Source organism: Schistocerca piceifrons, chromosome X, assembly GCF_021461385.2.
Source record: "Schistocerca piceifrons isolate TAMUIC-IGC-003096 chromosome X, iqSchPice1.1, whole genome shotgun sequence".
Lineage (NCBI taxonomy): Eukaryota > Metazoa > Arthropoda > Insecta > Orthoptera > Acrididae > Schistocerca > Schistocerca piceifrons.
The window spans coordinates 921,792,964-921,806,114 of record NC_060149.1 but is presented as its reverse complement, the minus strand read 5'-3'; the positions used below and the strand labels follow the sequence as shown (position 1 = coordinate 921,806,114).

The 13,151-nt window shown below is 39.6% G+C and overlaps 1 protein-coding gene across 2 annotated transcripts in view; it reads left to right on the top strand.

The window, feature by feature from the left end:
• The window catches only part of LOC124721799 (dehydrodolichyl diphosphate synthase complex subunit DHDDS), a 64,975-nt gene that overhangs the window by 27,792 nt on the left and 24,032 nt on the right, over positions 1-13,151 (top strand). For both annotated transcript variants that reach the window (XM_047246921.1, XM_047246922.1), the window contains exons 4-5: positions 11,037-11,198; positions 11,281-11,429. In XM_047246921.1, the coding sequence (XP_047102877.1) occupies positions 11,037-11,198; positions 11,281-11,429 (311 nt within the window). The remainder of the gene's footprint in view (positions 1-11,036; positions 11,199-11,280; positions 11,430-13,151) is intronic.

Genomic DNA, 13,151 nt, shown 5'->3' with positions numbered 1-13,151 from the left:
AGCTCTCAACGGACCAGCCTTCTTGAAAGACGTCTTCAAGGATGTCTCGATCGCCTCCACTCGTGGAGCATCGAAACCGGCTTCCGTTTCTCACCCAGTAAGACCGTTTGTGTTAATTTTTGGCGACGTAAGGAGTTTCTTCCGCCCTCCTTACATCTAGGTCCTGTCAACCTTCCGTTTTCCGACGTCGCTAAATTCTTGGGTCTTATGTTTGACAGAAAACTGTGCTGGTCCTCCCACGTTTCCTATCCTTCGGCTCGCTGTCTGCGTTCCCTTAACACCCTCCGTGTCCTGAATGGTACCTCCTGGGGAGCGGACCGAGTGGTCCTTCTCCGCCTCTATCGCGCCTTAGTGCGCTCGAAATTGGATTATGGAAGCATAGTCTACTCCTCTGCTCGGCCATCTATTCTTCGGCGTCTCGACTCTATCCACCACCGTGGATTACGTTTAGTGTCTGGAGCTTTTTACACCAGCCCTGTGGAAAGCCTCTATGCTGAGACTGCTGAACCTCCGCTGTCCAATCGGCGGGCAGTCCTTCTGAGTCGTTATGCTAGCCGTCTGTCTTCCATGCCTGCTAATCCAGCCCATGACCTTTTTTTCGACGCCTCCTTTGATGTCGGGTATGCAGGCCGCTCCTCCTCCCTCCTACCCCTGGGAGTCCGCTTCCGTCAACTGCTCCATTCTCTTTCCTTCCGCTTTCCTAAAACCTTCTTGACAACTTGGGGTACAGCACCGCCTTGGCTCCGTCCCCGGATCGACTTGCTCAGAGACCTATGTCAATTTCCCAAGGATGGTACCCCTACACTTGTTTACCGTCGGGCAATTGCTGCTCTATGTGCACAAATGACGGAAGCCACATTTATTTACACAGATGGCTCGAAAACATCGTTAGGTGTAGGGAGTGCCTATATTGTTGGCGACACCCCAAATCACTTTCGGCTTCCCGACCAGTGTTCGGTTTATACTGCGGAGCTTTACGCTGTTCTCCAGGCTGTCCACTACATCCGCCGCCATCAGCGGATACAGTACGTAATCTGCTCAGATTCTCTCAGCTCTCTCCTAAGTCTCCAAGCTCTTTACCCTGTGCACCCTCTGGTCCACCGGATTCAGGACTGTCTGCGCTTGCTCCACCTGGGGGGCGTCTCAGTGGCGTTCCTCTGGCTCCCGGGACACGCTGGTATCTGTGGGAATGAGGCGGCCGATATAGCGGCCAAGGCTGCAGTCTCTCTTCCTCGGCCAGTTATTCAGTCTCTTCCGTTTACCGATCTCCGGAGCGGTTTATGTCGCCAAGTTGGTCAATTATGGCATGCGCATTGGTCAACACTTCCCCATAATAAATTGCGGGAAGTGGAAGCCCTTCCTTGCGCTTGGACCTCTTCCTCCCGAACGCGTCGTCGGGAGGAGGTAATTTTAGCTAGACTCCGGATAGGGCACTGTCTTTTTAGCCATCGACATCTTTTAAGCGGTGATCCTCCCCCACTCTGTCCCCACTGCTCTCAGCTGTGGACGGTCAGACACGTTTTAATTGAATGCCCCTATTTTAATCCGTTACGCTCCTGTCTACAGCTATCGCCTGATCTATCGTCGATTTTAGCAGATGACACGCGCTCAGCTGACCGCGTTCTACAGTTTATTAGTGACAGTGAAATGACGTCAGTCATTTGAAGCCTTTTTTGGGGACAACCAACCCCTTTTTATAGTGGATTTTTAAGCATTCCTTCTGCCTTTAGTTTCTCAAATTTTATGACTTTGTTCCCATTGCTGCTGATTTTAAATTTCGTTTTTTTCCTGTTTCCTACGTCACGGGCTGGGCGCTAATGGCCATAGAAGTTTTGCGCCCTAAAACCACAAACAAAAAAAAAAAAAAAAAAAAAAAAAAAAGTGACTACTTAGAAGCGATGGAAAAAACAGATGCCTATAAATATCTAGGATACAGACAAAAATAGGAATAGATAATACAAATATTAAAGAAGAACTAAAAGAAAAATATAGACAAAGACTAACAAAAATACTGAAAACAGAATTGACAGCAAGAAACAAGACAAAAGCTATAAATACTTACGCTATACCAATATTGACCTACTCATTTGGAGTAGTGAAATGGAGTAACACAGATCTAGAAGCACCCAGTACACTTACACGATCACAATGCCACAAATATAGAATACATCACATACATTCAGCAACTGAAAGATTCACATTAAGCAGAAAGGAAGGAGGAAGGGGATTTATCGACATAAAAAACCTACATTATGGACAGGTAGACAATTCAAGAAAATTTTTTCTAGAACGAGCAGAAACTAGCAAAATACACAAAGCAATCACTCATATAAATACATCGGCTACACCACTGCAATTTCATAACCACTTCTACAACCCTTTAGATCACATAACATCAACAGATACGAAGAAAGTAAATTGGAAAAAGAAAACACTACATGGCAAGCACCCGTATCATCTAACACTGCCACGCATCGATCAAGACGCATCTAACACATGGCTAAGAAAAGGCAATATATACAGTGAGACGGAAGGATTCATGATTGCAATACAGGATCAAAAATAAACACCAGATATTACAGCAAGCATATTATTAAAGATCCCAATACCACAACAGATAAATGCAGACTTTGCAAACAACAAATAGAAACAGTAGATCACATCACAAGTGGATGTACAATACTAGCAAATACAGAATACCCCAGAAGACATGACAATGTAGCAAAAATAATACATCAACAGCTTGCCTTACAACATAAACTTATAAAACAGCATGTTCCCACATACAAGTATGCACCACAAAATGTACTGGAGAACGATGAATACAAATTATACTGGAACAGAACCATTATAACAGATAAAACAACACCACATAACAAACCTGACATCATACTCACCAATAAAAAGAAGAAATTAACACAACTAATCGAAATATGCATACCCAATACAACAAATATACAAAAGAAAACAGGAGAAAAAATTGAAAAATACATCCAACTGGCTGAGGAAGTCAAGGACATGTGGCATCAGGATAAAGTTGACATTATACCAATTATACTATCAACTACAGGAGTCATACCACACAATATCCACCAGTACATCAATGCAATACAGCTACATCCAAACTTACATATACAACTACAGGAATCTGTAATTATTGACACTTGTTCAATTACCCGAAAGTTCCTAAATGCAATGTAACATATACCGTACAGTTAAAAGGAAGTCACGCTTGATCAAGGTCCGCGTCACCTTCCATTTTTAACCAGACATAACGTCTGAGACAAGAAAGAAATAATAATAATAATAATAATAATAAATTTTCGTAAGGAATTTAACAGAATATGTGGTAATGAAAAAATGTCAAAACTCAAAATAAAAGCATCTAATGGCTGGTATGACATATCATTTACATCCCTTAATGAGGGTAGTTCTAGACCATACGGAATCTTTCTTCTGTGAAGACAACCTATTAAACAACTCTCAGCATGATTTCCAAAAAGGACAATCCACAATAACAGCGGTAGCAACTTCTTTCCATGAGCTACTTAACAGACTGGATAAAGGAAACAGTCATTGGGAATTTTCTATATTTGTCTAAGGCCTTTGATTAGAAACTTGTAGTATAGGAGGAGTAGCACTAAACTTCTTAGGTTCATATCTCTGAGATAGGAGATAGTGTACTAAACTGTGTTGAAAGTAAAATCCTAACAGTAAAATCAGTGTACAAAACTCTTAATTGTGGCATCCCTCAGGGAAGTATTCTTGGGCTGTTTTTGTTTCTTGTATATGTTAATGACATAACACAGCCACAAAATCCAAAACTAGTGAACTAGAAAGCAATAAAGGGAACTCTGAACTGATCACAGAATATCTAACAATGAATTAATTTGCATTGAATAAGGACAAGACTGTTGCAATGAGGTTCTTGTTAAATTATAACTAATCTCATACTGAGTAGCTGTCTACAGTTGAAATATCCAATAAATATATGTTTTCAGGCATTTTGATTGAAGAACATCTTACATGGAAAGAATATATCAGCTACAACAGAAAAAAAGTGCTGCAGTATTTACTTTCCAAGATGTGTCTCAAAAATAATGAATCCTCTTGTCCTTAAACAACTGTACTACAGGTTAATCCACTCCCATTTACAATAAGGGATTGAAATTTGGGGTGGGGAACCCACAGTCTACATGGATAGGATATTCAGGCTTCAAAAGAGAACAGTTAGGGTAATTGCTAATACACTGAAGTGCCAAAGAAACTGTTGTAGGTATACATATTCAAATACAGATATATGTAAACAGGCAGAATATGGCGCTATGATGGGCAACACCTATATAAGACAGCAAGAGTCTGGCGCAGTTGTTAAATTGGCTACTGCTGCTACAATGGCAGGTTATCAAGATTTAAGTTAGTTTGAATGTGGTGTTATAGTCAGTACATGAGCGATGGGACACAGCATCTCTGATGTAGCAATGAAGTGGGGACTTTTTCCGTACAACCACGAGTGAACCATGAATATCAGGAATCCGGTAAAATATCAAATGTCCGACATCACTGCAGCTGGAAAAAGATCCTGTAAGAATGGAACCAATGAGAACTCAAGAGAATCTTTCAACGTCACAGAACTGCAACCCTTCCACAAATTGCTGCAGATTTCAGTGCTGGCCCATCAAAAAGTGTCTATGTGCAAACATAACCATTAAATGAAACCTCATCAATATGGGCTTTCGGAGCCAAAGGCACACTCGTACCCTTGATGACTGCATGACATAAAGCTTTACACCTTGCCTGTGCCCGTCAACACCAACATTAGACTGTTGATGACTGGAAACATGTTGCCTGGTGGGCCTAGTCTCATTTCAAATTGTAATGAGTGGACAGTCGTGTACGGGTATGGAGATAACCTCAAGCTGCTGGAGGCTCAGTAATGGTGTGGGGCATGTGCAGTTGGAGTGGTATATTTAGATATGATTCTGACAGGTGACACGTATGTAAGCATCCTGTCTGATCACCTGCGTCCATTCATGTTCATTGTGCATTCCGACAGACCTGAGGAATTCCAGCAGGACAATGCAACACTGCATACATCCAGAATTGCTGCGGAGTGACTTCAGGAACACTCTTCTGAGTTTAAACACTTCTGCTGGCCATCAGACTCCCCAGTCATGAACATTATTGAGCATATATGGGATGCCTTGCAACATGCTGTTCAGAAGAGATATCCATCCCTTCATACTCTTACGGATTTATGGACAACCCTGTAGGATTCATGGTGTCAGTTCCCTTGAGCACTGCTTCAGATGTGTTAGTCGAGCTCATGTCATATTGCAGCACTCCAGTAGAGGTACTCAAAGTACCCTCCCCCACACACCGTCAGGTGGCTTGCGGAGTATGGATGTAGATGTAGATGTAGATTAGGCAAGTGTTCCAGTTTCTTTGGCTCTTCATAACATAAGCAACTTTTCAAGTAGTCCGTACAGGAATACTTGAAAAGTTATAATGTAGTGACTGTGAACTGTGAGTCATAAGAGAGGTACAGATCACAGCCCACTTGATGCTGGAAGACCATTCTATAATAGATTGCCAAATAATATGAGGCAAATCCATGTAAGCCTTTTTAAAGGAAAATTGAAACAGCTGTTAACTGAAAGATGTTTGTACTCATATAAAGAGTTCCAAGCTCCATTACTGTCAGTTATATTTTCGTATACTGCAGTATATTAATGGTGATTAATGTTTTATATAATAGTATTTACAGCAACATCCCACTAAACCGAATCCCTGTAACCCAAACATTCAGGTAATCCAAACATGAAAAAGTATGGAAAACAGTGCGGTAAACTGCTGTACATACACACTATTTTAATTTATGCAATACAGTAAACATGTTTTAGAAACATGGGCAAGAAATCATTTAGTTTAAACAATGCATAACAATGAAAGAAAAGCTGTAAAACTTACTAAAATACAGTGGACATTTTATACCTACTTTTTAGATGACAAAAACTCATTGTTTTTTGGCATAATGAAGACAGTCTGTTATATAATGCAAAGTTGCACTATCATCTCAGAAACATCAAATCAGCAGGTGTAGCAGTGGACTGTTGCTCCAAATAACGTAGTGTGACATCAAGGGCTTCTGTTAAGTCACTGTGTGGCACCAGCTCTTGTTTGTTGCTTTCAGGCTCATTGTCACTTTGGTCACAGCAGTCCACTTCTTCCTGGTCTTGAGTCACAGAAGCAACTAAATCAGCATCAGTAAGGTTCTCCACACATGCTCCATCCACTGCCATCCACTCATCTATGTCTCCTTCACTATCTTCTTCACATCCAGGGATTGTCTGTATCATTTGTAGTAGATTTTCCTCTTCATTTTCAACTAGGTTGTCCTGAAATTCGAGAGATGTCCACAGTTTTCTCCACGATTTTCTGAAATATTCTGCCATGTCTCAGTGGCCCAATAAACAACATCCTTCACAGTGGTCTTTTTTATTTTGTCCACTAAAGGAATGCTATCATCTTGAATCAGCATTCTTAAAAATTTTTTTCTATAAATCAGTTTTAATGTTTCCAGTACGCCCTGGTCCATCGGCTGTAGAAGTGGTGTAACATTCGGTGGCAAAAACTTTGCCACAATTTCTCTAATACATAATTTCTCAGTGCTGGGGTGAGATGGCGTGTTATCAATGAAAAGGATTGCATGGGGAGACAAATGATTTTCCTTGGAAAACCGTTGAACAGAGAGAACAAACTGGCCGTGAAACCATTCTTTGAACAGCTTACCATCCATCCATGCTTCTTTCTGGTTGCAATAATATATGAACAGGGACTTGATGCTGTAGTTTTTAAAAGCTTTGGGCCTAACAGATTTGCTGATCAGCATCAAAGGCAGCTTGTGATCACCAGCAGTGTTGCTGCACACTAATAAAGTCACATGACCTTAGCACATTCTAAAACCAGGAGCATGGTCTTCTGCTTTTGATGCCAGGCTTTTTGTTGACAATGCTCTAAAATTAAGGCCAGTCTCGTCAGCATTATAAATTTGTTGGGGAGAATACTTTCCCCCTTTTATCATTTTTTCAAACTCACCCAAGTATTCCTTCACTGCATCACAATCAAAAGAAAGCTTCTCTCCAGTAATTGTTAGCTGATGGACTCCATGACATTTTTTGAATCTGTCCAACCAACCCATACTCGCACTGAAAGACTCATCACCATTCATTAACTTGTTCAGGTACCAGTGCTCCACTCAAAGGAGTTCCCCTTTCTCTTTCCTGCGTAATCCAAAGGAAAAGAGCTTCATCTGCTTTATCGCACAGAGACTGGTTAAAAGTCTACCGAATTTCGAGTGTTTTTCCTGAAGGTGTTGCACAGGACTGTTCAAGCTTCACTCTGTTCTTCTTCCAATCACAAATGGTTTCTTTACCAACACCCAGTTCCATTGCCAGTTCAGATTCATTCTCACCATTATCTGCTTCAAAGCATTCAGTTTTTCTTTGAGAGTTAACATTGTATGTTTACATTTACTCATGACGAAAATACGTACACCACTGCACCTGAACGAATACAATACAACTCTTACACGTGCCAGTGATCGATAACTAACATAACCGAGTGCTTTGCGAGCCAACTGGCGGTGCACTGACCTCAAACACTTCATAGGTCTCAGCAATGCACAACAAGGGCAGGGAGTGAGAGTGAGCCATTGTTCCCACACTTGTTCCCATTTGTTACCATGGTGTACTTACTTATCTGCTTGGTATACTTCATTTTAGAAACTCATCACCATAATTCCGGCTAATCCAAACAAGGTCCAGTCCCAATTAGTTTGGATTAATGGGACTCTACTGTAGTGTGCTACTTGAATATATAATGAAACCCCTATTTGACATTTTCGTGTGGTCCAGACTTAAAAAACCCAAAATGGAGAAAAATGTTAAAACCCCCAAAATACGAGTATGGTTTGAAAAGTTGAAAAGTACTTACACCACTGAAACTTTTTTTATTTTTCAGTGTAATCTCCTTGTAGATTAATGCACTTGGTCCAACAATGTTCCAATGCCTTGATCCCATCTCAAAAATGAGTTTCCTCCAGGCCTGCAAAATAGTTGTCAACTCTATCACTTCTTCGTTTGAAGTGAATCTTCATCTACCAAGAAAAATTTTCAGTTTTGGGAAGAGATGAAAGTCTGACGGAACCATATCAGGTGAAAAAGGTTGGTGTGGCAACAATTTGTACCTTAGTTCATGTAATTTTGCCATGGTGACGGCATGTGTGTGTGGGTACGTGTCAAGAGCCATGGCATCCATCTTGCAGATAATTTTTTCATTTCTAATTCTTCAGTTAAAATGTGATACTTCCTTTCAGATGACATCTGACAAGTGTGAGCAATTTTGCCCACTTTCAATCGGTGATCCTCCATGACCATTTTGTCCATTTTTGCAATGATTTCTGGAGTTGTGACATACGTCGGCCTACCACTGAGCAGATCGTAATCTAAGCTCTCCCGACCAAATTTAAATTCATTTGTCCACTTGGCAACAGTTGAATATGAAGGAGCAGAGTCTCCCAGTGTATACTGAAAATCAACATGAATGCCCTTTGCTTTCTTACCTTTCTCTACAAAGTACTTAATCATTCCTTGAATCTTGATTTTTTTTTTTCTTTTCTTTTTTCCTTTTTCCATCTTCATAAATCATTATGTGGGAGCAACAACAGAGCCATGTCACCACCACAGCTCTCTTCCAAGACCACTGACGTGACACGTGTTTACAGGCAACAGTCAAACAAGTCGTTGCACTAGCGCTGACCTCCCATGGTGATTCTGAGAACTTTTCAAACCACTCTTATATGAACGAAAACACATATATGATTAAAAATCACAGTCCTCTCCAATACTTTGTATAAAATCTGTCTAAGTGAAGAAAATTAAATGTGCAACACAATTTTTATAGAATAATTTGTGGTAATGAATTTCAGAAGTTCTCAAACATCACAAATGTGTAATGGTAAGTAAAAACTTGTCAAAAATTGAGATTGGGATCTGGGTAGAAGGTAATCGAGCTGTTTTCCAACGTGCTATGACTACAAATTATACATTCAGAACACATGTTATTGAGAGATCATACTTTGTGGTCACCTAGAAAAAAGCAAAAATTCATGAAATTAACCCAAAACATCACAGCAGCTAAATGGCTAAATGATAAGCATAAATATGGACATTTGCTTAATGACACACTTTGTCACAATTGCTGTAACTGTTTAATGCTTTTCTTACGAGCCAGACTTCATATGCTCACTGCAGGCTTGGTGAGAGAAACAGATGTGGAAAAATGAGTTTACTTCCCCAATTGACATTACAAGCTTATTAGAAGTTGTCTCAATGAATTTCTGTACAGTGTGTAAAATGTAAATTTGAAGGAAAGCACAGGTGCTACAGTTCCACTTCATGCATTCTTGTCACTGCTGCCAATCTTTACGAGCTACAGTGTGTGTGTGCATGAGTAGTGTATGTAGTTGTTACAAATGTATCATGTGAGATTTGAACACAAAGTACTTAAAATGTGCTATCGCAAAACTCTTTCTCTATTTCCATGTGACATCTCCATCATAGCACATCATCTGCACAAGAAGTATATTTTCAGAACTTTACAAAATGCTTGCTGGCTGTTGGGTGACTTAACAAGTCACTAGCCGATAAGTTTTCACGAGCCAGAAATGGTCTAAATTTCCTTGATTATTACTGAGCATATTCTTTGAGGCTCAGTGTTTGAATTTGAGTTTGATGATTGAGAATGTTGCTGAATACAATAAATCGGAAATACATGCAAAAAGATAAGACTGAGTTATAAGTGGCACAAGAAAGTGTGCTGGCTGGGCCCCTTCATCATGCATTCATTTGGTCCTGAACCTGAACGCTTAAATCATAATTGTGCAGTGAAGCTAAATGTTGTAAATTGTGTTGCCAACACCAATCATGGATTACATCAGCGTTTCCCCTCTCACATCTCCCCTCTCCACAATGGCCTAAAATATTCCCGTAATTCTGCCACCACCTGTGGTGCGAACCATCTGTCTTTTGAACCACTTATTACTTGTTCAGTCACATCAAATGTCAGTAGGAAGAAAACAGGACAAATTCAAGGGAGACATTGAATAATAACTTAGAATTGAGGTAAACTTTATGGGGAAGAAATCTAAAATCAAGGAATTTTTAGCATTGTTATGGGGTTTTCATAGGGACTGCAAATTTATGGCATAGAATTGCAAAAAATGTAAATCGGAGAATGTAAAATCAAAGTTCTACTGTATGAATGGCATCGTATCATTTTTGTAAAGGTACAGAAAATGACAACGTCCAAGACTGTAAAGTTATAATGGACAAATAAAGATTATTATTCTTGTTGTCAGACTTACATTTTTCTTTCTTGTATAGTAGGAGGGTATTCATGCATTATCTAGGAATAGCTGAAATTTCTACTTTTTCCGAATATTTAAGTATTCAAATTAAATTGTGGCAGCTAGTATAGTGCCCCCGAAGTGTCATTGTGTTTGATTACCTAGAAATACTATTTCTATTCAAGACTGCTTATTTTATAATCAAGCCATCCTTTTCAAAGGAAGCACAAAGAAGTTCTTAAAATATGGTACTCGTGGGCTTGAGCAATGAAGTGAATATGCAGGTCAGCCACTTCCATTTGTATAATTAAATTTTATCAATGTAAGAGTTGACACTGTCTTTGTACTTCACACTTTTTGTCACTGTATCGTTCAGTAAAAATGGAGAGCTAATGGCTCTCTCTCTCTCTCTCTCTCTCTCTCTCTCTCTCTCTCTCTCTCTGCCACACCACCTCCCTCTGTCCGATCTCTCCCCTGTACACACTCATACTCTGCAGCATCTCACTTTTGTATGTAATTTTTTGGATGTTTCTGTGGTTGTTGTGTTCTTGTTTCTTGTGGTTGTTACATTCTTGTTTTAGGATAGGCATTTGCCGATTAAAATTAATTACTTTGTTTGTTCCTCCAGATTTGACAAGTTAGCAGAAACTCTGCAATGGTGTTTAGAACTTGGCATTCCAGAAGTTACAGTTTATGCATTTAGCATAGAAAACTTTAAAAGGACGGCAGAGGAAGTTGAGGGACTAATGGATCTTGCAAGGCAGAAATTCAGACGGCTGTTGGATGAGAAGTAATAATAATTATTTTGTCTCAAAAATATACATTAAGTAAATTATAAATTACAAATAATGATGATAATTTTCTTTTAATAGAGAGAAGTTAATGGAACGTGGTGTTCGAATCAGAGTCATTGGAAATTTGACACTCCTCCCTACTGATCTTAAAGATTTGATGCAAGAGGCCATGCTTGTTACGAAGGATAACAGCAAAGCATTCCTAAATGTGGCTTTTGCATATACAGGTATGAGACTATTCATGGTAATGGATAGTTCATTTCAAATTATGATAAGTATAATTATTTTAATAGGAATCCAATTCTGTATTGTAATATAACTGTTGATATGTGCTGCAACTCTTTAGGAAAGTAGCCCTGATATTGCTGAAGAAATGAAATGGATTTTCTTTAAGAAAATTGTTCATGATGATGATGATGATGATGATGATTTCATGCCAACTAAATTTGGACTGCAGAGTCTGACAAGACAAGCAAAAAGAAAATTATCGGGCTTATAAAAGAACTTTGGGAGAACTTTTTTGGCTGATGACCACAACATTGCATGTACTACTCAAAACAAACAGAAAATGATATTCTGTGAGCACCAATTCTTTTATTGAATTGTGGCAAGTGGATTTACACTTCTTAACAATAATCTAAAAGAAACAGAAGAATTTTTCTTAGAATGTTAGAAGATTGCCAACTGTTTTCGTAGATTTGGTAAACACGTATTAAGAAAATGTCTTTATGATCCAAAAATGATAGGGAATCATGGAAGAAAGGTGAGAGACTGCTGTATGAAACATACAATATTGAAGTAAAAGTTAGACATCTCGGATATCAGTCCTGTGCTTTTTCTTTTTGAATGCATGGCACAGAAAATGTGCGAGTGTAAGTGCTATGGTAAATATTGTGTCCTTGGAAGACCAGTGGAAAGTGTTAGAGGGCTATTAGAAAATTTGAGGATATTGGTAGATGATGGGTTGAAGCTGAACAGAATACATTATGTGGTGTGTAATTAGGATCGGGAAGAAGCAAAACAGAACATGCAGCAATAGAGACATTTTTCTCCATTGTCTGCTGTGATAGATGATAAAAGTTGGTATATTAACGCAAATTGCAAGCAGAGTATGTATAAATTATGAGAATGCTTGCATCCTGTCTCAGAAGCATGACACACACAGTTAAAATATGTAAGTAAAAGATAAATTGCTGCTTACTGTAAAGATGACATATTAAGTTGCTGACAGGCACAATTAAGACACTTGCTCATCAGCTTTCAGCCCCCAGTCTTTGTCAGAAAAAGATAAACACACACCATTCATTCACACAAGCAAGCACACATCACACATAAATGAGTGCCAACTCTGGCATTCTGGTCTGAGCTGCTGGAGCTGCACTGGCTGTACATTGGTGAGAAAATACAATATGATAACTGTGTTGTGTTTTAATTTATTATGGAGGCAAAATTTTGTGCTAGATAGGCATCTTTTGGCTATATTTTAGTGCCCTCTTGGGGGGCTCACCACTCTCTAGTGAGTACATGCTTGGCAACCACAGGGCCACAGCATTTGCAGCACTACTTCCTCTTTGTGTGCTGCAAACATAAACTTCGACTATCACTTACCTCCTCTTGGATGGTCCTTTTGGTGCAGACACTGCTTGGACTTGGTTCACGATTTTGGTCTTGATTCACTCCCGGCACTATCTTCAACCTCCGTGAACTATTATATGGCCCCTATTATTGGGTTTGACTTGCAATCTCTTCCAAATTTTACAGAAATGCGTGTTGTGCAGGGAAGGTCGCCCACGACGGTGTATGCTCCTATGCTCCACCTCTGTGCCCTTCCAGCTTGTAACCTTCCTTCCTGTTGTTGTAGTACACCCAAAACCCAGCACGGTAGACATCCCATTGTGTGGTGGTAGCCTCCTGACCATGCAGGGATCGCACTGTTAGTGCTTGTGCTG